This window comes from Phoca vitulina, unplaced genomic scaffold, assembly GCF_004348235.1.
Source record: "Phoca vitulina isolate PV1807 unplaced genomic scaffold, GSC_HSeal_1.0 scaffold14, whole genome shotgun sequence".
Lineage (NCBI taxonomy): Eukaryota > Metazoa > Chordata > Mammalia > Carnivora > Phocidae > Phoca > Phoca vitulina.
In genome coordinates, this window is record NW_022589717.1 from 43,914,445 (window position 1) to 43,939,467 (window position 25,023).

Below are 25,023 nucleotides of genomic sequence, written 5' to 3' on the forward strand. Positions count from 1 at the left end.
ATTTTCTGTGCACTTAAAGTATCCCTGCAAGCTCTATATAAGCAAGTCGAAGCAAGGTCTCCTCATTTCCAATATGATTTTACTCTTTTGTGTATCATTGCTTCCCGCAAGTTCAACTCACCTCAACGACACAGGGCGTTAGTCGGAATAACGGTCAGGATCAATAAGCAAGCATCCGCCTAGGCGTAGCAGCCTTCCTACGGCAGTTAATGAGGCAGAGGCACCATCCCGGATTTTGAAAATGACATCCTGAAAGAGAAACCAAGTCTATCTAACCTGCAGCAGCTCACAGGCCAGTTGAAGGAGGGCAATGAGACTCCCACTCCCGACACCAGACTTTGGCTGACCCCTCAGGCTTGACTTCTTCCCGCCTCCGGCAACGCCCCGTGAGACAGGTCCACACTACTCGGGGCAAACAAATTGGTTTCTGAGCCCCTTGGAAACGGCGGGCGGTGGCAGGGGGAGTGCCCAGGTTACCGCCCCTGCAACTTCACAGAGGTTGTTGCTAGTGGCCTCGGCAGGATGGGGGTGGGGAGATGGCATTTGCGACTGGGAGGCTACCTGCCTGCCACGTCCTTCTGCCTCGCGCGCCGGTACTGGACTCGGAGCTACGCGGAGAACTGCTTACGACTCGGAGCTGACGACTCCGCGCCCTAGCGCCCCCAAACCCTAGAGCGAATGCAGAGGAAGGGGGAGCGGCCGGCGCGTCACTGGCGCTGGCGTGTGACGTCAGCGCGCGGAAGCCGGCGCGCATTGGGGGTGGTGGGGAAGGAGGGGCGCGGAGGGGCGGAGCCAAGGCACCGCAGGTGGGAAATGATGCGGGAGAAGGAAAAGATGAAAAGGAAAGAAAGGAGAAAGGCAGAGATGAGGTCTAGAGCTCAGTAATATAAGCTGATTTTGAATAAAGCATTTTATAAATTTGTCCCACATATACTACACAGAGAAAGGGATTTTTTTTAACGTGAAGTCTGTTACTTAGGGATACCGCATTTTTAAAAGTAATTTTCCTTTAAAAAGCTAGCCTTTTTCTAGCACATTTTGGATGATTAAAGCAAGAAACTACTTTTAAGTATTGAAAATTTTTTAGAAGACTATAATGTGGCTTTCTACACATTTACATCCAATGTGTGTATAAATTACTTGCCGGTATATTGAAAGATGGTTGAACTTCAAGGCAGGACTTTAAAAGATAAGAACAGATTTTCTTGTTTAAGGGATTAGGTCTATTGTCCTTAATAGCCCTATGGCTAAATTGCCTTACCTTGAGTACCTCTGAAATACTGGAGAATCCAAATTTGAAGCTGAAGGAGGATGATGGCTTGTCTAGTACATAAGTTACACTCCAGGTTGTACCTGTTGTACATGTGATGTATGTAGCCCCCTGGAGTGTTCACAGATTTTGCCAGAAACCTCAGAGGTCAAAGATTCAGATCATTGCTTCAACGAAATCTGCTTCCTTCTCTCTCATCCTCTCTCCAACACACCAACACCCAAGACCTCTCTGAGTTTTTCCAGTTTTTGGTTTAACCATGCTTTTATAAGAAACACTTAAAAAGCAAAAAGAAAAAGAAAAAAAAATACTTTATTACTAAGCGTGGAAATTGAAAGTTTTTGGCTTCTTTGCCAGAAGATGGCACTGCAAGTCATCTAACCTGGCAAATTGGAGAAAATCTGCTTTGGTTTATCTCTTCAATCTCCACCCAAGCAAAAGACTTGTTTTCCTCATTTTCTCATTTCTAGGCTAACCTCCTGTGACCCCTCCCACCCACAGTTAGTAGGAATTTTGGTGTCTGAATGCACAATAACTCTAGCGCTACCCACGTACTTTTGTACAGCAAAGCAACATAAGAGTGTTGCCATTGCCAATCTAAGTAAATTCTCTTTTGCTGCTTTCATGAAGAATGGCTAGTCAGATACCTCCTTAGATCATTTTTCAGGCTCCTGTCATAGACTGTTGGTGGGAATATAAAATGCAACAGTCTTTGTAGAAGGTATGCTAGCAATATGCATATCCTTTTGACTTCTTTTGCCAATTCTGTAAAATAGCACCATACAACATGCCACTCCCAGAGTGATAGAATTGCTGACAGAAGGGAATGGCTTAGGGGCGCCTGGGTGGCTCAGTCATTAAGTGTCTGCCTTTGGCTCAGGTCAAGATCCCAGAGTCCTGGGATCGAGCCCCGCATCGGGCTCCCTGCTCAGCCAGGAGCCTGCTTCTCCCTCTCCTGCTCCCCCTGCTTGTGTTCTCTAGCTGTCTCTCTCTGTGTCAAGTAAAAAATCTTAAAAAAAAAAAAAAAAAAAAGAAGGGAATGGCTTATACAACCTCCATTCACTGGTAATCTCTACCATTTGTTTCTCTGTACCTGCCAGGGTAGCCGCAAGACAAGTGAACAAGCAGTTCTAGACCTGGTTGGAAAAGATAAACTCTTACCACTGCAAGTTATTCTTTTTTCCCCTTCCCTGAAGGCTTAACGATTTTGTTGGCTGGTTAGTGGGGAGGGAGTAAAGCTAATCTGAATATTGGTAGTTTTTGTTATTAATGCTTCAGCTCAGTTCTAATCAAAAGAAACTATAATTTCCAGTACAAGAACCTGATTTTATTCACATAACTTATTTTGCTATGCCTCCAAATATTTCCTATATGCTGAGGGCTTACTAATTTTTGCTTGTTGGGGTTTATTTTTTTTCCAATTTTATTAAGATATCATTGACATACAACACTATATAAGTTTAAGATGTACAGTTTAATGATTTAACTTACGTATATTATGAAATGGTTATCACAAAAAGTTTAGTTAATATCCATGATTTCATATAAAGAAGAAAAAGTTGTTTTTCTCTTATAATGAGAACCTCTAGGATTTTTTCCCTTAACAACTTTCAAATATACTATATCAGTCTTAACTATAGTCATGTTGTACATTATATTGCCAGTACTTAATTATCTTATAACTGAAAGTTTGTAGCTTTTGACACCTTTATCACATCCCCCCATGTACCCCACCCTACTGAGGCCTTTTTAAAATGCATACTAAGATCTGTGGTCAAAAGATAAATTAAGCAACCAGAATAGGCAGAATAACGGCCACCCAGTTATGTCCCTGCCCTCCAGTCCCTGGAATCGTGAATATATTAGGTTACATGGCAAGTGGGAATTAAGGTTGCAGATGGAATTAAAGTTACTAATCAGCTGGCCTTAAAATAGGGAGATGATCCTCGATTATCCAGGTGGACCCAATGTAATCACAAGAGTCCTTAAAAGTGAAAGAGGAAGGCAAGAGAGTCAGAATCAGAGGGAAATGTGATTGTGGAAAAAGTTTAGAATGATAGGTTATAAGAAGGACTCAACTCCGCTGTTGCTGGCTTTGAAGTTGCAAAAGACACAGAAATGGATTCTCCCCTAGAGCCTCTAGAAGGAGGCTAACACCTTTATTTTAGCTAGTGAGATTCGAGTTGAACTTCTAACCTACAGAACTCTAAGACAATAAATTTGTGTTGTTTCAAGCCACTAAATTTGTGGGAATTTGTTGCAATAGCAGATTAATACAAACTCCTATTCTCTTAAGGTTCCAGGAGCAAAGTAGATCAGGCTGACAGGTAAATTATTTTTATTGTATAGGAAAAGCCCAAAGCTGGATCTGTAAAAACACCTTATTGGGAATTATCTCAGCCCAAGGAAGCTCCTTCTTAACCATCTTCCCTAAAGTAAAGGATCTGGTAAGAACCCCAATCAAACAGGATCCCTTCTGTAACACTTGCTGAGAAGAAATGAGATCAAGCTGGAAGTATTCACATTAGGACAAATAAAGAAAATGTTCAAGGGCTTTCATTGGTTATAGTCCTTACCATGTAAAACACCCAAGTCTGTTGAAGAGGAGATTTACCACCACTAGATTCTTCTAACAAAAATACTGAAGGAATTTTGGAGAAGGTTCTTCCCCAGATGGAATCTATTGTTATATCACCAAAATATCCTGTAGCACATTGTTTAGATAGATCGCCCCATGTCTAAAGTACTGGTTCTGGGGTGCCTGGGTGGCTCAGTTGTAAAGCATCTGCCTTCGGCTCAGGACATGGTCCCAGGGTTCTCGGATCGAGTCCCACGTCGGGCTCCCTTCTCAGCGGGAAGCCTGCTTCTCCCTCTCCCCCTGCTTGTGTTCCCTCTCTCGCTGTGTCTCTCTCTGTCAAATAAATAAATAAAATCTTTAAAAAAAAAAATAAAGTACTGGTTCTAACTGAATGCTGCTTATTAACTGGGAATAATTAGGAATATGCATGTTTAGGCCTAAACCTGGAAAAATTAAAACAATTTCTGAGAATGGAGCCCAAGCAAGAGTATTTTTTGAAGCTCCCTAGGTGCTTTTGATGCAAAGTGAAGTTTGAGAACTGCTGACAAGATGGCTGTATGTTAGAAATCATGGATTTCAAAATAAACACGTTCCTGTAAAGAAATAAGGTAGTGCACAGTATAAACAATACAGAGAACAAAATGTGCAAGTCAACTCATTCTTGCCCACTTCCAAGAGATCCTTAGGATAATCCCCCATGTAGGAACTAATACACTACCATAAAAGGATTTAGGATTTATTTATAAAAGGATCATAGAAAGCAGATATGATTGATTAATAGCCTGTGACTATTATCTACTATTCTCAGAATCTCTGTGCTCCTTCCCAAAATTAGGCTACATATCTGCAGTGAGAGAAGAAAACATCTAATGTCTGTAAATCTCTGGTAAAATGTGTCCAACAGTGTTCTAAGTAAAATAATATTGTGCTTGGATATTACCATGGTTCCATGAACTCTACCTTGAATAAAGTAATGAAAGAGTCATAAGAAGTTTGACTATATTGTAAACACCCCCAACATCACCATGGGCACAATACCAACTCTGTAGCCCAGAACTGTACTGTTTGAGAATATTCAATTCTGCCCTGGAAAAAAAGAAATAGGATGGACAAAACTCATGTGTTAAGCACAGATAAAGTTACTAACCTGTGGCATATGGGGGATAGATAAAGTCAGCAGGGCATATACTTGTGAACATAGGTAGCAAAGGCCAGAAAGACCAAGAGATGCCTAATATTAATGAAGCACTAAGCTTACAAGAGGAATCAAATGCTCAGTGAGCACTATATATTCATGATACACTCAATATACACGAGACACTCAACATTCATGGGTCTTAATTCTGCCCCCAGTGGTGACACTCATACTGTGTCCCACATGACCTTCTCCAAAGGTGCAAAACCTGCTCACCAGGTTAATTGACAAGCTACTGATGTGCCCAGGCACTCTTGTCCTTGCATCTCTTTGGTAAAGCCAGAGTGTCATTGGCTTAAGCATCTTCCGTCTCTGAACCTTTGCTCAAACGTCAGCTCTGGTCCTAATTACCTCACCATCAACAGGAAGGCTAATATGCCAAAAAGAGAGACAGGACATATGAGCATTGCATAACCACATGTTTCAAATCATGGGTCTTTCCTCTCCAATTGTACCCTATCTTAAGTGTGTTAATTTTTTCCCCCTATGCTCCTCATGGTATGTTAGCCTTTCTGTGACCTCTGGGATAGCTTGTCTGGTAGTATATTTGGGGGATATCATTATATTAAGGTGATTTCCCACATAACACCAAGCAGTTAATATTTGGATATTACTGGTACTGTGTGTTATAAAGAACTTTAAAACAGTGAACCTCTTTTGTCCGATATCCTATAATTTTTAACTCTGCACTCAAAAAAATACCAGTGTAGAATTTCCTGGCAACAAGGGGGAGAATCCTTGATTTTGACAGGTCCTAAGATATGTCCTTTGAAGAATTTTTAATCTTTAGGTTCTCCATATAAGTCCGATTAACAATTTTTGGAATATTCACTGTAATAGAGTACAGTTTTTTTTTAATTACAGGAAGCTAAATTTCTTGATCCTACAAAGGTCACTTGAGTGGCCCTCTGATTACTGTGTATGTTGGGTGACTAGACCTCATTGTTCCAGGATTAGATAACAAGAATTTTGGAGTGTTTTGCCTGTTTAAGTGGCGTAGCCTGAGATTCAGACTTATGGAAATATGTGTGAACTCCTAGCTATAATTTTACACAAGACCTAGTGACAGGGAAGAGTAAAGGGGGTTGTGATATAGTTACACTGAAAGAAACGTGATTTGTGGGTTAGTGCCAGCACTGAATCGGGAAGTGAATATAGTGATTTGAGTCTATGACATTGTCAGCTGGTAGAAATGGATAAATGAGCCAAAAAAAGCTAGTGCTTTAGCCTATTAAAGCATAAAACCCTTTCAGGTGAGGGTAATACAAAGGGGATTTCCTTTTCTCCAAACAACAACAACAAAACAAAAAAAAAAAAACAAAAAAACCCCAAACGAAATACTGTATCAGGGAAGAAAGGAGCACTCTTTCATCACTTTTGGTAGGTGGCTGTGCATTTGAGAACAGTGACTCCTATCTTCCTTTATTCTTTTTGAACTGGAATGCCAGCAACTGTTATACCTGTCCCACCATTGTATTTTGGGAGTGTTGGAACCGGATAACTTAGCTCTTTAGTTTCACAGGTCCACCTATGAAGAGTTAACAGATTACAACCAGGAGTCTCATCTTCATCTGATTTGGAAGAGATTTTGGAGTTTGAGCTGATGATATTTAGATTAAGATGAGGTTTTGTACTTCAAGCTGATGCTGTATTGGGATGAGACCAAGCGGACCCTTGGAAAAGGGTGAATGTATTTTACCTGTACATGATCAGGGGCTAGAGTGTGGACTGTGGTAGGCAGAATTCTGAGATGGCCTCGAGCTTCCCATGCCCTGATGTACACACCTGGTATAATTGCCTCTCCACAGTGTGGGCCTGTGAATACAGGGATTTCACTTCCATTATAAGGTTATTAATCAATTGACTTTGAATTAATAAAAAATGAGATTATGATGGGTGGGATTGACCTAATTAGGTGACCCCTAAAAAGAAGTCAGAGAGATTCAAGAGAAATTCTCCCACTGGCTTTGAAGACGGGTAAGCTGCTGTGTGGTGAGAGGGCCATGGAGTTAGGAATTGAGGATGGTCTCTAGGAGCTAAGAGCAATCCTGGTCAATAACTAGTAAGAAAGCAGGGACCTCAGTCCTGCAACCACAAATATATTATCCCAGGACCCTAATTAAAACCCTCTTCTGTTATATGCAGCTATCAAAAAGGAGTTGAATCTAGAATGTTGATATTAATGCTTATGGAGTGCTATGTGCCTTAAAGATCCAAGATACATATGTAAGTCAGATATTCATTACTGTCTTATACTAGAGGGCCCAAGAACTGTACATAGTCAAAAGCACTGGTGTGTAATACACAGTTTAATAAAAATTTGGTAGGGAAGCAAAGTATACAGTTCTCTTGAACATCCCCCTGTAAAACACTTGATGGCAAACTCTTCTCCAACACTTTACTCCAACCCTTCTCTGGGGCAACCTGGCTCTTTTTCTTCCCTTTCCCCTCTCAAAAGGAGAACAAAGTCCTCTTACTTCATGCCAAGCAGCTTCATGTGCTTCCCTGAATTCTAGGAACCAGCTGATACACATCTAGGGTCTTTTACCCTAAACAGTTATCAAAATGTTTGGCCAAGTCAAGGCAGGTATCTCTCAACAGGGCTTCTGGTGAATAATGTTTCCTCCGTCTTTTTATATGTATAATATCTTTGTATATGACTAGAAAGTTCCTGGAAAGTTACCCAAGACATACTTAATACTATTTTTTTTTTTGTGGACAGTGACACTAAGGTTGGTCAGGTTGTGCAGGACATCAACTTTCAATTTGTATTTTCTGTACTGTTTCAAAATGTTTAAAGTCATTGTATTAGCTTACTAAGGCTGCTGTAACAAAGTAACACAAACTGAGGAGCTTAAAACAACAATTTATTTTCTCAGTGCTGGAGTCTAGAAGTCTGAAAATTAAGGTGTCAGTAAGGTTGCACTCTCTTCAAGGGCTCCAGGGAAGAATGCTCCCTCGTTTCTTCCAGCTTCTAGTAGCCCCAATTGTTCTTTAGCTTTTGACAGCCTAACTCCATTCTCTGCCTCCATCTTCACATAGCCATCTTTCTGTCTGTCTTTGTGTCTCTTCACTTCTTATAAGGCCACTAATTATACTGAATTAGTCCATCCTAATGACCTTACCTTGAGCACATCTGTAAAGAACGTATTTCCAAATGAAGTCATATTTATGGGGTGGGGAAGGATCTTTTGAGGAGACATAGTCAGCCTATAATAGCCCTGGCTAACTCTTAATTAAAAAAAAAAAACTTTAATGTGCAACATTCTATAAGACAATGTCCTTGGTCTCTTTAAAACATTAATATCATGAAAAATTGGGGGAGGAGCTATTGAGGATTAAGAGATTTAAGAAACATACACAAAGGGCGCCTGGGTGGCTCAGTTGGTTAAGCGACTGCCTTCGGCTCAGGTCATGATCCCGGAGTGCTGGGATCGAGTCCCACATCGGGCTCCCGGCTCAGCGGGGAGCCTGCTTCTCCCTCTGACCCTCTCCCCTCTCATGCTGTTTCTCTCTCTCTCTCTCTCTCAAATAAATAAATAAATAAATAAATAAATAAAATCTTTAAAAAAAAAAAGAAACATACACAAAATGCAATGCTTGAAACCTGATTGAATCCTGGTCTGAAAAAAAAAAGCTGCAAAGATTTAACAACTGGCAAAATTTAAGTATGGACTGGTTATTAGATATCAGGGAATTATAGTTAATTTTCATAGTTGTGATAATGGTAGTGTTCTTGTTCTGGGGAAGTTGTTATTCTTAGGAGATGCATGTTGAATTATCTAAGGGTAAAGTATAATGTCTGCATCCTACTTTTCTCATGCTTCAGGGGAAAAAAATATCCCAACATAGATGAAGCAAATATAGCAGAATTTTTGAATGTAGGTGACTGACCCTGTCATGCCCATGATATCAATGTCATATTCAGCTATTTTAAGTTTTTAGTATTTATCATATAAAGAAATGAAAAAACATTGCATATGGGTATGCAATGTACTATTCTTTCAAGTTTTCTGGACGTTTGGATATTTTTTCTTTCTTTTTTAAAAAGGATTTTATTTATTGACTTGAGAGAGGGCGAGACAGCAGAGAGAGGGAGAAGCCAACTCCCCGCTCAGAAGAGAGCCCCCACATGGGGCTCAAGGCAGGCTGGATCCCAGGACCCTGAGATCATGACCTGAGCAGAAGGCAGATGCTTAACGACTGAGCCATCCAGGTGCCCCAAGGATATTTTCATAACAACCTTGGGAGAAAAACTACTTACAAACAAAACTTTCCAACCATCCCCAGTTACCAACGATAAAACATAAACTTTCTAGCATAACTGCTGACTTCTGCATCATCACCTCAATTCATTATCCCCATACTACATCTTGCACATTATATTCAAGTAAGGATAACATATAACTAACTTTAGATTTCTTCCTCCCTTGCCTGAGGTTTCCACCAGGTACTGTTTGCTCCTTCCCCTGCGCCCCACCCCCCCCATCTCCCGCGCCTCAATTTTTTTTCAAACTCCAGATCAGATGTCAACTCCTCTGTAAAGATTTCTTCCCACACTACACTTTCAGAAGAGTGCTCCTTTTCTTGAGCAGTCATTCATTACTGCACCAGAATATAAACCCCTTGAGCACGGGGGTCGGGTTACTGAATTTTGGCTGGCACATGTTAATTTAATAAACGTTTGCTAAAAGTAAATAAATTCAATTCGGCCGTGTAGAATCCTCAAATTACATATTTTCCCCCAAACACTTAATTTCCAAGCATTAGTTCTGAAACTGTGTAATAGCTAAAATTGGGTTATCAGTTTTCTCTGCATGTATGTTGGGCACATAACCCTCAACGACAATATAAGGCGCGGTGAGCCCCGCTGCATTCCCTGCTGGCGACTTAGAAACACAGACATTATTTGGTGCTGAAGGCCATTTCTCTCGATCTGTTTTAGAAGTAGCGCTCGTGGACCGGGGCTTTTGCCTTTCGCTTTCGGGGCCGAAGCTTGCCGGGATTTCACGCGCTGCTCCGGGTCTTCTTCCTGCCGGCGTGTAATCGGAGTTCCCGAGGACGCTGGGGACTGCGCGCGCCTGCGGCCTTCCGAGAATGTTTCCCCCAAGGCGGCCGCCTCCAGTCCTGTCGCCAGGTCACCAGAGGGGCAAACAGCGGAGCGTGAGTGACGTGAGCTATTGGCCAGGGAAGGGTTTCACACCCAGCGCGGCCCTTCACGGCTGGCCAGCTCGCCTGACTCCTCCTCCTGCTGCCCCAGCCCTGGCCCGCCCCCCGTTTCCACATTGCCCAATAGGCGCGGACGCGGCTCCAACCGCGGCCGGTGGAGGAGGTATTCGGCGGCCAGACGCTGAGCGGCCGTTCACGTCAACGCGGTGACGTCACGCGTAGACGCACCTGTCGGGCTCCCTTCTCCTGCTGTTTCTCTTCCCCTTCCGTGGCTCGGGGCCGGTCTGGTCCGGAACCCACAGCCCCTTTTTCACAGTGCCTGTTCGCCCGCGGCCAGGAATTGGGCTGCGTAATGAGGGAGGAGGGTGTGGTGGGTTGAAAGGCATTCTACTTCATTTCTGAGTTGGAGCGTGGATTCAGTGTTAGTCTTTTAAGAGGGAAGTGAGGTTGGAGATTTTTATTTTTTAATTTTGGGTGGAAGCAGTTGACTTTAGGGCCCTCCAAAGGAAGCGGATTTAACTTAATGCTGCTCCCGTGTTTGAAGGAGGACAAAAAAGGTCCCACCTGGCAAAATTTCCGTAACCTCTTCAGTAGAAAACCCAAGGTATCTTTTAAATTGCAGTAGTTTTTGTTGTGTCAAGCTTTCTTCAGGTGGAGCTCCCACGGTAGCTAGGTTTTTAGGTTTGAAACAGATGCAGAATCCAAAGGCAGCGCAAAAAACAGCCACCGATTTTGCTATGCCTCTGAGCTGCAAGGTGAGTTGCATTGTATGAGTGAAGATTCGTTAGCTGTCATGTTCACGGATTTGGGGTCAACTGTGATGCCAGGGCTCTCGTCTTGGTTTGTCTTATACCTACATGATGTCAAACCTACACTGATTAGGTATATACCCTCGGACATTCTTTAAGATTTCGCCTATTTCCTTTAGGAACCGTCGAAGGACCTTTGAATAGAGTGGAAGTAGGTCCCAGGAAAAGATTAATATTGAACTCAGAGAGTGGGTTTTACTTTTGCTAAAATTGCCCAAATTTAAGTTAATATTCAGTTTTTTTTATCTTTAGTCTAAATTTATGTGTATATCAAGACATAGTTTGTGTATATATGTAACATTTGTGTTTTGATCTTAAACTTGGATCAGAAACTACCTTAGAATCTCAAATTAATTTTGCATATAATAGGCTTTATTTGTATAGTATTTAAAACTGGAGCACAGGAAGGTATTACCTATTCATTATACATATGTATAAGATTTCTGAGATTTCTTTCTCTTTCGGAGGGAAAAAAACCCCTGCTATAAGAACTGAATCAACCTTTTTTTTTGGTAATTAGAAAGTTCAGTTCTGCAAACTGTAAACTTTTTTGAGCCATGCAATTTAGTTACTGCAGCATCGTTGTGGCTTGTGTCATTGATTGTTGAGTCTTTTCAGAAATGCTTTGCTTTTCATCTCTGAACAGTTTAATTTACAAGATTCTTTTCTTGATGAGGTCGGTATGGAAATAGTTTAACTGATGTCAGTCAATTTTATGTGCCTTTGTGAGTCAATAGAAAATACTATCTGTGTAGCTCAAGAGTACATATAAGAATGCTAATGTATATATTGTTGATTTTCATCTTAAAAGGTGCTGCTGATTGTTGTTACATAGTGTGGCTTAAAAACCAGTTGTGTGACCTACAGATATTTTCTCAAATTGAGTATGCTTTTATGACCTCTGGTTGATAGGAACAGCCACTATTGGCAGAATCCATGCCATCGCCCTCCCACACCCTACCTCCCAGACTCTTCAAAGACTGATTCTTTGCTTGGAAAATGGGTCAAATGATTTTAAGAGGTCAATATAATATATAGTACTTATATCTTGGAAACTGTGTCTTAAGCATGTGTTTTCAATCATACATAGTTCATTAAGAATGTAAAAATCCAACTTGGTAATGGGTATATAGTTCAGGGGAACAGATTTGTTGAGGTTATGGTTTTATATTAATAAATTGGCTATTTTCCAAGTTGTGTTGGTGATAGGCTTTCCATTTCCTGTCCGGTGACATGTTGGTAATAATTTTCAGACCGCTCAGGAAGCCAGATTTGATCTCTGTGGTGGGTCAGATATCAAAGCAGTATCCTGTGGCATTTGGCCACTCTCACTGCTTTGTAGAACTTTCATCTGAGTTTCTAGTCAAACTTGTCTGCAGCGATCTAAAACATATGATGTAATAAGTGTTAATATTTATTGAGCAATTTCTGTGGTTTTGCATCATTTCTAAGTGTTTTTTGTGGATTATCTCAATTATCACACCAACCCCAGGAAATTGGTATTTTGTTTTCCTATTATACAGATGTGGAAACTGAGGCACAGAGGATTTAATTAACTTGTCCAAGGTCTCAGTAAGTGTCACAACTGGCAGTATGATTTCAGAGCTCTTGCTCTTAATGGCTGCGCTATATTTCATGCAAGACAGTCAAAATATTAGAAGAAAAGTTAGGATGAGAGGTATGGCACCTTAGGTTCATTTATTTTTCAATTATAAAAGTAATGTAAAATTACAGAAACTCTGGAAAATAAATTTTGAAACCTTCATTCTACTATAATAAACTCTTTTTTTGTGTGTTTTCTCATACCCACATTCACACGTGTATAGAAACATTGTGGCTGTGATTCATTTTTATTTATTTATTTATTTTAAGATTTTATTCATTTATTTGACACAGACAGACACAGCGAGAGAGAGAACACATTTGATTTTTAAGGATGAATGTTCTTAAGTATAAAATGTAGGATCAACCCTGCAGGGAAACTGCCCATTTGCATTGCTGAAATACAGAGAGATTTGATCTGCATCTTTGACTGGAACCAGTTAAATAAGTATATTTTTTGCCCTTTTGAGAAGTATTCGAACAGTTTGTCTTGTACAATCATGAAAATTATTTAGTTTTCAAAGTGTAAGTCTTCCACATCATCTTTTTGTTGAATTATTGTTTAACTTCTTTTTTCTTACAGTCTAAGCCTTATATTTGTGTGTATTTTTGCTTTTGAAATTATCTAGTATTTAACTTTTGAATGGCTCCAAAAAATTTTATGAATCTAGGAAACTTTCTTCAGAGAAAACATCTACTTCTTTTAGAGGGTTATTCATTTAATACTTTTTTTTGAAGAAAAACATAAGCACAACTATTTGGACATGGAGCTAACTTAATAGAGATAAAACATCAAGTAATATTGCTTTTGGGAGAAATCAGTTTCATTATTGTCATATCTTGTATGTGGTGACGATTTGTATCAGAATAAATACTTTCTTACTACTGTGATGTTCTCACCTAAGTTTCGTGATGTTGTATGGGGTGGAGGGGTCATTCTTTGGTAAAATAAATTTGATAAGCTTTTCCTAAAATTTTTCACGAAGTTAGTGTTTACCACACGTTTTCTCAAGAGCCTTTCCTATGCTGTTAGCCATTACAATTCTAGAATGGGGTATGCTGTATTACCCAAACTTACTTGACTCTGAAATCTTTTACTGGACTTGTATTCTGTGCACATACTCATCTTCAAATATTTTTGTTGCCTTCTTGGCTCCGTAGCTTGATTCATGTCAGTAGTTTTGCTTCAGTTAACTTCTCCCATGTCTGCCCCATAAAATCCCACTTATCTTTTAAGGTCAAACTCAAGTGTGTCTCTTCCAGAGAAGGCTTCTCACCATCAGTCACACTGGGATGAGAGCTCTTTTTTTTCGAGCTCTTATAACTACTGGTGTCTTCTGTGACATCTCTCATGTACTGCTTTTTATTGTACGGCTATATATTACCTTCTAGGGAAGTATTACACCATCCCTTTTGAGACAGTATGTAATGCAGTTTATGCTGAACTTGACTGAAAGCTATAAGGCCTATGCAAACATGATGACATTAATCAATAAAAATTGTGTTTAGGGTCACCTGGCTGGCTCTGTCAGGAGAGCTTTACTTCATTTTGATTGTTGACCAGTACTTAGCAATAGTTAGAATAGTTATATGAGATGCTTAAAGTATTAACATGAAAATGCTCCTATACACAAATGGTTAGATCAGTCAGCGTTTTACTTCTCCGCCGTCATTGCTTATGAAACTTCTATCCATCTCTCTAGTTGCTAATATTTGGGATTTTCTTTCCTTTTTTCACTGAGATTGTGCCTTTTTTTCTATTTAGCTTACTAGCTAGCCAGATAGCTGACTGATACACCTTTGAAACTTAGCCATGGTCCTTAGCCCTACCTAGTCTCCTTTACAAGAGAGGCAAAACTTTGTTGCGAGCTATGGAAAATTGGTGTACCTACCTCGGGCTGTGTGAGTCCCTTAGCCACAAATTTACAGGGTCTTCCTATTTATGCTCCCACCCCCCAATTCTGGGGGTGTTCTGCTTAGTGTACGCAGTTTGGGTACTAGATTGGTGTACTGAATGAAGGTAACCATTTCCTTCATTGTAGTCTGGCCCAGTAGAACTAAAGCCTAGATGTGTAATCCTATAGTTGGAAAGAACACTCTGATCCTAAGTCCCATAAGATGTAGGAGACTGAAATTTGTTTCTTTCAACTGTTTTGAATCAGTTAGTCAAGTCAGAAACCTAGCAGATATCTTAGATTTTTTTCTTCACTGTTCCTCACAATTTGTTAGTTACCATGTCCTCTTAAACACTTCTCAGAATTCTTTTTAGTCCATATCGTGATGTCTTAGGTTATTTATGCCTTCAGTATCTCATATTTAGGATTGTTCAAGGTTCTACTGGAATTAGGGTCACCTAACTCCCCTTTCAGTCTCTGCTCTTCTATCTTCCATACTGCTGCTGCTGTTGGTTTGCTAAAATTCACACTTGGTCATGTGGTTTGTCTTAAAAACTCTTAATGGTTTCTCATGTATATAAATGAGTAAATAAGTTCTTTAGCACAGTGCATGAGCTCTTGCCTTTATGATCTGGCCTGTGTCCACCTCTCCAGCTACTCTCCAGTTACTTACCTCTTATTTAAGCTACCCAAGCAGGTTTTGTTATTATGCTGCTGTGTTTTTGCATGTACTTTTTTTTTCTTTCTGTATTGACTTTTCACCTCATAGTTAGCCCAGTTCACTCATCCTAATCCTTCAATACTCAGCTTAAACATTCCCTTTATTAAATATTCACACTTTTCCAAGTAGCATACTTATTCCTTTTCAGTGTTGTCAAATACCTTGTATATACCTCTCCGTTGATATTTGTCATACCATACTGTAGTTATTTGTATGTCTTTTACCTTCACTGCTTTGGGAATAGGGACCATATTTTACTCATTACCCCAGTACCTGGCTTTGTGCCTGGTACATGATGGGTACTCAGTAAATGGTTGTCAAATAAATTAATAGGTGATTCTGAAAACTAATCTTGGCTATGAGAGAGATGATGATCCTGTAAGCTGAGATAGGCAGTGCAGGAGGACAAGCAAGTTTGGGGCAAATATTTATTCAGCTTCAGTTTTGTTGAATTAGAGTTTGTATATAGCATCCAAGTAGAGATGTGCCATTTGTTTGTTATGCATTTGTTATATTCATGGTATAAATATTAACTGCCCCAGCAAGGTTTTGTAGATCTAGATAAGATTATAAAATTTATATGGAAAGGCAAAGAAACTAGAACAGCTAAAGCAATTTTAAAAAATAAGAATAAAGTGTGACAAATTAATCTATCCAATTTCAAGGCTTATTTCAGAGCTAAAGTAATTGAGACTATGGTATTGCTGTAGGTATAGACACATAGATCAGTGGAACAGAACACAGAACTGTGAAAATGACATACACAAATATGCCCGACTAATTTTTGACAAAGGCAAAAAAAAAAAATCAGTAAGAGAAAAATAACTTTTTTCAGCAAATGCTGCTGGAACAATTGGACATCCAAACATCAAAAAAAAAAAACAAAACAAATTTCAACCTATGTCTTAACACCGTATACAAAAACTCATGCCAAATGAATCATGGACTTACAAATAAAATATAAAACTATAAAAAATTGAGAAGAAAATCTTTGGGAGGTAGATTTTTTAGATAACACCAAAAGCATAATCCATAAAGGAAAAATTGATAAATTGAACTTCATCAAAATTAAATCTTTTTGCTCTGTGATAGACCCTGTCAAAAAAAAAAAAGAAAGTCAAGGGCACCTGGCTGGCTCAGTCGGTGGAGCATGCAACTCTTGATCTCAAGGTTGTGAGTTTGAGCCCCACGTTGGGTATAGAGATTACTTAAAAAAAAAGAATAAAGTCAAGCTACAGAGTGGGAGAAAATATTTGCAAACAACATATCTGACAAAGGACTAGCATCTAGAATATATATTCTAAAGTATAAAACTTAGCAGTAAAAAAGCAATCCAATTAGAAAATGGGCAAAATATATGAATAGTCATTTCACTGAAGAGGATAGGCAGATAGCAAATAAGCACATAAAAAGATGTTCAACGTGATTAGCCATTAGGGAAATGCAAACTAAAACTACAACGAACTATCACTACACACCTATCAGACTGGCTAAAATAAAAGATGGTGATGGGGCGCTTGGGTAGCTCAGTCAAGCATCTGCCTTCGGCTCAGGTCGTGAATTGAGCCCCGAATTGGACTCCTTGCTCAGTGGGGAGTCCGCTTCTCCCTCTCCCTTTGCCCCACCCCGCCCCCACCTCATGCTCCCTCTCGCACGTGCTCTCTCTCTCTCTCTCTCTCAAATAAATAAAATCTTTAAAAGAAATGGTAACAATGGGAAGTGCTGGTAAGGATGTGAAGAAACCGGAAACCCATATATTTATTGTTGGTGGGAATGTAAAACTGGCAGTTCCTTAAAAAACTAAACACGCAATTACCATATGACCCAGTTATTGCACTCCTTGACTTCTATCTCAGCAAATGAAGACTTAAGTTCACACAAAAACCTGGACATGGATATTTATAGCAGCTTGATTCATAATACCCAAAACCCAGAAAAGAACCAGATATTCTTCAGTGGATGAATGGTTAAACTATGGTACATCCATACCATGAAATATTACTCAGCAATAAAAAAGGAAGAACTATTGATACATACAACAACCTGGGTGAATCTCCAGAGAATTATGCTGAGTGCAAAGAGCTAGTCCCAAAAAGTAATATATCGTATGATTCCATTTATATAACATACTTGGAATGGGCAAAATTCTAGGAATAGAAAATAGATTATGGGTTGCCAGGGGTTAAGGGTAGGGTTGGAAGAAAGTAGGTGTGGCTTTAAAAGGGCAACATGAGGGATCCTTGTGGTGATGGACATGTTCTGTATCTTGAGTGTACTCTCAGTGTCAGTATTTGGATTGTGATATTGTTCTGTGGTTTTGCAAGATATCACCCTTGGTGGAAACTGAGTAAAGGGTACACAGGATATCTCTATGATTTATTACAACTGCATGTGAAATCATAATTACTTCAAAAAGTTTAATAAAAAAAACATTGAACACCTAATATATGCCAGGTACTGTGCTAATGACCATCAAATATGCAGTGTTGAACAAAAATTAACACCTTGCCAGACCTCATGATATATATTGTAGTTGGGAAAACGTTAATTAAGTAATCACATAAATAAGTATAACATTACAACTGTAGTAAGTGATATAAAGGAGCGATCTAAGGACTAACAATGAAAATTTGACCTAGTCACGGAGGCTTTCCTTACTAGTTCCATGACTTTGGGTAAATTATTTAAACTCTGTGCATCAGTTTCCTCATCTGTTAAATGAGTATAATAATAGTACCTAAGCTTTAGGGTTGTGATTGTATTTAATCCAACTATAAACGAGTTAATTTGTGTCACGTTTAGGATGGTGTCATACATATAGTAAACTCTGTTTAAGAGTTTGTTAAATAAATAGACAGTTCATGTGAGATCTGAAGAATGCATAGGAAAGTTAATTGGATGGAGAAGAGAGGGTATGTTCCAAGCTAAGGGAGCTATAAGACAGGAAATAGCCTGGTAGGACTGAGAGGAAGATCAATAAGTCTAGAGTACTGCAAGAAGTACACACTTCAAAATGAAGCTAGAGAACTAGGCAGAGGCCAGGCTGCACAGGGTCTTGCCTGCTGTGTTTAAGAGTTTGTCTGCTAAGGTTGGTGAGAAGTGATTAGGACTTTAATCCATGGAGTGGGGAGAGATTACTGATCAGACTGGCTTTTGGAAAAGACAATGCTGGCTGCAGTATGGAGATCAGATTAGAGGGGGTCAAGGTGATTGTACATAGATCATTTAGGAATTTACTACAGTAGACGAGGCTTTATCCCTGGAGATTTTCACAGGTTATTTCTAGTCTTTATAACTACAAGAATACATTTGCAGGCTACTGTGTGTCTATTATGTTTTGAAATGATTTCAAAAATATTTTTGACAATTAAAGAGGAAAAGATGACTTTGTAGTATTTTCATTTTTTTTAATATGCAAAATTTCAGCTGCCATATTATGGTTTAAATAGCTTTTTGTGAGCAAGCCTGGGAATTGAGTTTAGAACTTAAAAAGATTAATCACTGGTATCTAGAATTCTTCTGTGCATTTCCTTTATGCTCCCATAGAATTTTGGATATTGTGTAGCAGTGCTGTTCAATACAAATATTTGTGCTGCACATGTGAGCCACATGTAATTTAAAATTTTTTAGCTATATTAAAAAGGTAAAGACAAAACAGACTAATTTTATTTAACTCAATATATCTATAAAGTATTGTTTCAACATGGAATCAACATAAAATTATTAGCAGAATATCTGACATTCTTTTTTTGTATTAAGCCTTAGAAATCTGGTAGGTATTTTACCTTTGAGCACATCTCAATTTGGACTAGCCATGTTTCAAGGCTAGTGACAGTGATCAGTGTACAGCTCTATAGGTTCCTAGGTTAATAAGAATAGTTTTTTTCCCCTAAGATTTTATTTATTCATTTGAGAGAGAGAGAGAGAGAGACAGAGCACAAGCAAGGGGAGAGGCAGAAGCAGACTCCCTGCTGAGCTGGGAGCCTGATGTAGGGCTCCATCCCAGGACCTGGAGATCATGACCTGAGCTGAAGGCAGATGCTTAACCATCTGAACCACCCAGGTGCCCCAAGAAAACTAGTTTTTTTAAAATTACCAAATTTATAGAAATAATAACCCATGCAGGCCTGAGTTTAATAGACTTTTGGAACAGAGTTGGTTGCTCTTGTTATAAAGGTGTGGAGGCTAGATGTCTCAGAGGTATTGGTGAAATTAAGTTTTTTTTTTTTCCCGGGGGGGGGGGGGGGGGGGGGGGGAGAGAGAGAGAGAGAGAGAGGGGCGCGTGCGTGGGAGAGGGGCAGAGAGAGACTTGTAAGTAGGCTCCACGCCCAGCTCAGTCTCCCAATCCTGAGATCATGACCTGAGCCGAGTCCCATGCTTAACCCACTGAGCCACCCAGGCACCCCAAAATTAAGTTTTTTAAACATTTTGAAAGAATTAAGTTGCCAGTTATCGCTAATGGTTTTTGAGGCACTTTTAGGGATAAATGGAGGAGATATCTTGGAACTTGCTGATTGAGGTCCCAGTACACAGACATTTGTAATTATTTTAGAGAGATTTCTTAGTGATATATACCCTCCAACTAATGTTCATTGATGTGTGTTATCACATGTCTTAAGCCCTTCTAGTCTGATCATGAGGTAAAGAAGTGAAGAATAGAATGTTTGTGTTCTTCCCAAAATCTTAACATACGTGCTTTGATACATCAAAATTAAAAGGATTCTTGGAATTATTCATGCTTATTTATTTTTTAAAGATTTTATTTATTTATTTGACAGAGAAAGAGAGCATAAGCAAGGGGAGTGGCAGGCAGAGGGAGAGGGAGAAGCAGGCTTGATTTGGGGCTTGATTCCAGGGACCCTGGGATCATGACCTGAGCCAAAGGTAGATGCTTGCTGACTGAGCCACCCAGGCACCCCTATTCATGCTTATTTTTTTAAAAGGCTTTTGGGCTAAAACTAATGATGTAATGTATGGTGATTAACATAACAATAAAAAAATAAAAAATAATAAAATAAAAGGCTTTTGGGCTAAAACTAATGATGTAATGTATGGTGATTAACATAACAATAAAAAATAAAAAATAATAAAAGGCTTTTGGGTATTTACTCAAGAGCCACAATATTTAATTTGATTGCCTCTATGGACACTACAAAGTTCTTAGCATGAACAGTTATTTTCATACTATTCTATTTTAACATTTATCTTAAATATAAAACTTTTGCTTTAATTAGTACATTCTAACAAATCTTAGTAAGTTATAATGGGCTGTCTTTGGTAGAGGTAACCATAAAACATTAATGATGCAATAATGCAAAGTGGTTGAGTTTTTCTTTGTAATCTATGTGCTAGTTTTTGGTTATTCTCCCAAGACCAGATTAATACTGTTGTAGAGAGCATTTGTTTATTGAAAATTGAATACATTTCTCTTTTTTACCTTATTGACTGAATAACAATTTGATGTTTTGACGTTTACTATTCATATATTATGTACCAGTCACTGTGCCAGATGCTGAGAATAGAGACATGCTCTCAAGGAGTATTCAAAACTTTACCTTCTCTAAAGTAGTCTTTAAGTTAGGAAATTTGTAATAATAAATCTGTTAAAAATAGTTTTTGGCAATATTTTATTTTTCTAAAAAGAAGTGTAAAATCTTTATAAATAATTTTTGTTATAGCTCTTTGAGGTTATTTTTCCCTGTGCAGAAGGACAGTTTACTGAGAATAGGAGATTGTCTTAAAAAAGTCTTCAGTATAGAATTCAGCACTAGAATTGGAGTATGCTTAGTGGCATTACCTTTTATTTTCATATGTATTTATTATGACATATTAAATTCTTGTTTTACAAGGCTTACTGGTTTGACTGCTTTTGACTGTATTTTTCAAGTCCCACACATGAACCTTTCAAGCCTATTGCTAATATCTTGAACTCTCATTTAGATGTTAAGCAAGTAAGATGTATTAAAAAAAATCAAACTATTTAGGAGTAATATTGTTTTTAATGCATAGAGAGTAAGAACAATGAAACAAGCATTTTTTGGTATTATCTGCTTTGAAAAAATGAAAATTGTTACTTATTAGCATATTTTCCATGGCTGATATTTGACAATGGACTCTGAGGATTTAAATTTTAAAATAATGAAAGAATGAAATTCATATTAAAAAAATTTAAATTACAGCATTTTAAAATTAGTACTTGCATCTGGTAAAATACTCAAAAGGGACAAAAGAGTCTCCCTTTTGGACTTGGTACTTCAGCCATTTTGTTCCTTTCTCCTGTAGGCAATGTTCTTGGAAATCCCTCCAGAGATAGTCTATATGTACACAAGCAATTATACACTGTATTTCTTCCTGTCCTCCCCCCCCCCCAACTTTTTTTGGGTAAGAAACCCCCACATATATTGTAGTATACCTTAAACACTTCTTTGTACTTTAAAAAAAAAAAATATTTATTATTAGAGAGAGAGGGTGCTTCACATGCTCCAGGTCATGCAAGTAGGGGGAGGGGAACGGGGAGAGGGAGAGAGTATCCCAAGCAGACTCCCTGCTGTGCATGGAGCCCAGTGCCTGCTCAGTCTCACGATCCTTGAGATCATGACCTGAGCCCAAATCATGAGTTGGATGCTTAACCGACTGAGCCACCCAGGTCCCCCACTTCTTTGTACTTTTAAATTTTTTTAAATTTTTATTTTTTTTAAAGATTTTATTTATTTTTTGAGACAGAGAGAGAGAGCAGGAGCAGGGGGAGGCGCAGAGGGGGTGGGAGAGGCAGACTCCCCGCTGAGCAGGGAGCGTGATGCAGGGCCTGATCCCTGGACCCTGGGATCATGACCTGAGCTGAAGGCAGATGCTTAACCAACTGAGCCACCCAGGCACCTCTTCTTTGTACTTTTTTAACTTAACAATTGATCTTGCAGATTGTTTTATGCCACTACCTGAAGAAATTCATTCCTTTTTGTAGCTGTATAGTGAGAATAGAATTATTAAATCATCCCAATAGACATAGTTAGGTATTGTTATAGTGAATGACCTCAGTATTTTTTTTAAATATAGAAATCAGAAGTTTCATTTTGTCCTATTCAACTAGGTGATTTTTATTAGATGTTGGGGAAATGTTGAAACCATTTTTTCTTCTTTTTTCAGATAGTCAGACAGCTAAATGGAGTCTGAGCAGCTGTTCCATAGAGGATACTATAGAAACAGCTACAACAGTATAACAAGTGCAAGTAGTGATGAGGAGCTTTTAGATGGAGCAGGTGTTATTATGGACTTTCAGACTTCTGAAGATGACAATTTGTTAGATGGTGACACAGCAGTTGGTAAGTTTGGCATTACAACTTTTAATATTTGTGGTAATTAATGTCTACTAATAAATTATACATTGTTGAGGTTGAGTTTTTGGGTAACTATTTTTTAATTGAGTTGATTCATATAAACAACCGTTTTAAGGTGTTCAGTGGCATTTAGCACATTCACAATATTGTGCAACTACCATTTTTATCTAGTTGCAAAACATTTTCATTACCCCAAAAGAAAACTTTGTATGTGGGTAAACTTAAAAATTTAAATATAACATAATATGGAGATGTATACAACTATAATTGGGATCCTTAGAGAAATAGAACCGAATAGTATATACATAGATATCCAGAAAGAGATTTTTTTTTTTTTATGTAGTGTTCCATGATTCATTGTTTGTGCATAACACCCAGTGCTCCATGCAGAACGTGCCCTCTTTAATACCCATCACCAGGCTAACCCATCCTCCCACCCCCCTCCCCTCTAGAACCCTCAGTTTGTTTTTCAGAGTCCATCGTCTCTCATGGTCAGAAAGAGATTTATTATGAAGGATTGCCTCACATGATTGTGGAGGCTGAGTCCTACAATCTGTCATCTGGAAATTGGAAACTCAGGAAAGCTGGTGGTATAGTTCTAGTCCAAACCCAGAGGCCTGAGAACCAGGGTAGCCAGGGGTGTAAGTCTCAAGGCCACAGATCTAGAAGTGCTGTCAGAAGGCAGAAGAAGATAGATGTTCCATGTCCAGCAAAGAGCAGTTTCACCTTTCCTCTGCCTTCTGTTCTATTCAGATCCTCAACTGATTGGATGATGCCCACTTGCCATCGGTTAGGTCACCTTTTTTAAGTGTACTGAGTCAAATGCTAATCTCTTCTGGAAAGACCCTCACAGACACACCTGTAAATGTTTTATCAGCCATCTGGGTATCCCTTTGATCAGTGAAGTTGACATATAAAATTAGCCATCATAACAATCAGCAGATCATATGTGTAGAAATTGTACAAAGTGAAAACACGCATATAATTATCCCTCAATCGAAAAATAAAACATTACCTGTTCCTTCAGAATTCTCCCTTGTTCCCCCTTCCAGTTTCAAAGGTAACTATTATTTTGACTTCTATCGATTAGTTTACAGGTATTTAAACTTTATATAAATAGAATTATACTATTTATACTCTTTTGTGTCTGGTGTCATTTATGTTTTGAGATTCATTTATGTTGCTGAATATAGCAGTAATTATTTTCATTGCCATGTAGTATCTCATTGTGTAAATATGCTGCAGTTTTTCTGTTCTATTCATCATATATTGTTGGTGGATGTTTAGTTTTTTTTTTTCTTTCAGATTTTGGCTATCACTAATAATGCTTATGAATTTTCATGTACCTGTATTTTAGTGCACATTATATATACAATTCTGTGGGGTTTATACCTTGGAATGGAATTCTTAGTTGATAGGGTATGTGGATCTCAGTAGTACCAGCTCCTGTCAAAGATAGTTTCAGAGTAGTTATAGCATGTTTATAATACCAGCAGTGTGTGAGAGTTCTAGTTCCTCCACATCTTCACCAATACTTGATATTTTCAGTTTTAAAAATTTTGGCTATTCTAGTGTGGGTGCAGTATTCTCACATTTTGGTTTTATTTTACATTTGTCTGAAGGCTTATGAGTTTAAATACCTTTTTGCATGTTTATTGGCTTTTTAGATTGCCTCTTTTGAATTGCCTGTTCAGGCTTTTTGCCTATTTTATGAGTTCTTTATGCATTCTGATTAAGAGTCCTTTATCAGATATATGTATTGCAAATGTCTTTTCTTGGTCTGGTATGCCTTTTTACTTCTTCTTCTTTTTTTTTTTTTTTTTTTTAAGATTTTATTTATTTATTTGAGGGAGAATGAGAGACAGAGAGCATGAGAGGGAGGAGGGTCAGAGGGAGAAGCAGACTCCCTGCAGAGCAGGGAGCCCGATGCGGGACTCGATCCCGGGACTCCAGGATCATGACCTGAGCCGAAGGCAGTCGCTTAACCAACTGAGCCACCCAGGCGCCCGATGCCTTTTTACTTCTTAATGGAATCTTTTGGTGAAGATGCCATCAATTCTAATGAAATGCAGTTAATCTTTTCCTTTATTTTTGTCTTTTTTGTGTTCTGCTTAAGATCTCTTCCCATACCTCAAGGTCATGAAGAAATTAGCTGATTTTCTTCTAGAAGTTTTATTTTTTGTGTCTTTCACATTTAGATTTATAATCTACCTTGCATCTAATTTTTATATGTGATGTAAATTAAAGATTTAGATTCAGTTTTTTTCCCATTTGGATAACTAGTTGATCCAGCACCATTTATTGAAAAAACCTTCCATTCTCCTGTGTACTGCAGTGACATCTTTATCATCTATCAGGTGGATATATTTCTGTAGATCTGTTTCTGGATTTTATACTCTGTTGTATTGAAATATTTTTCTCTCTTTATGCCAAAAGCCAGCATATATTTT

The 25,023-nt window shown here is 38.6% G+C and overlaps 2 protein-coding genes across 11 annotated transcripts in view; one reads left to right on the plus strand and one right to left on the minus strand.

Moving 5' to 3' along the window:
• Positions 1–715, minus strand: part of NEK1 (NIMA related kinase 1) — a 226,358-nt gene extending 225,643 nt beyond the window's left edge. For 7 of the 8 annotated variants that reach the window (XM_032413176.1, XM_032413181.1, XM_032413179.1 and 4 more), the window contains exons 1-2: positions 562–715; positions 122–249 (exon numbers count right to left, since the gene is read on the minus strand). The gene's annotated coding sequence lies outside the window, so the exon portion shown is untranslated. Of the gene's footprint in view, positions 1–121; positions 250–347; positions 539–561 lie in introns of those variants that run through there. The other variant, XM_032413174.1, reaches the window with a different exon arrangement.
• A 9,693-nt stretch (positions 716–10,408) lies between these two features.
• The window catches only part of CLCN3 (chloride voltage-gated channel 3), a 91,435-nt gene continuing 76,820 nt past the window's right edge, over positions 10,409–25,023 (plus strand). For 2 of the 3 annotated variants that reach the window (XM_032413187.1, XM_032413183.1), the window contains exons 1-2: positions 10,409–10,967; positions 22,383–22,558. In XM_032413187.1, the coding sequence (XP_032269078.1) occupies positions 22,399–22,558 (160 nt within the window). In that variant the 5' untranslated portion in view covers positions 10,409–10,967; positions 22,383–22,398. The remainder of the gene's footprint in view (positions 10,968–22,382; positions 22,559–25,023) is intronic. The other variant, XM_032413182.1, reaches the window with a different exon arrangement.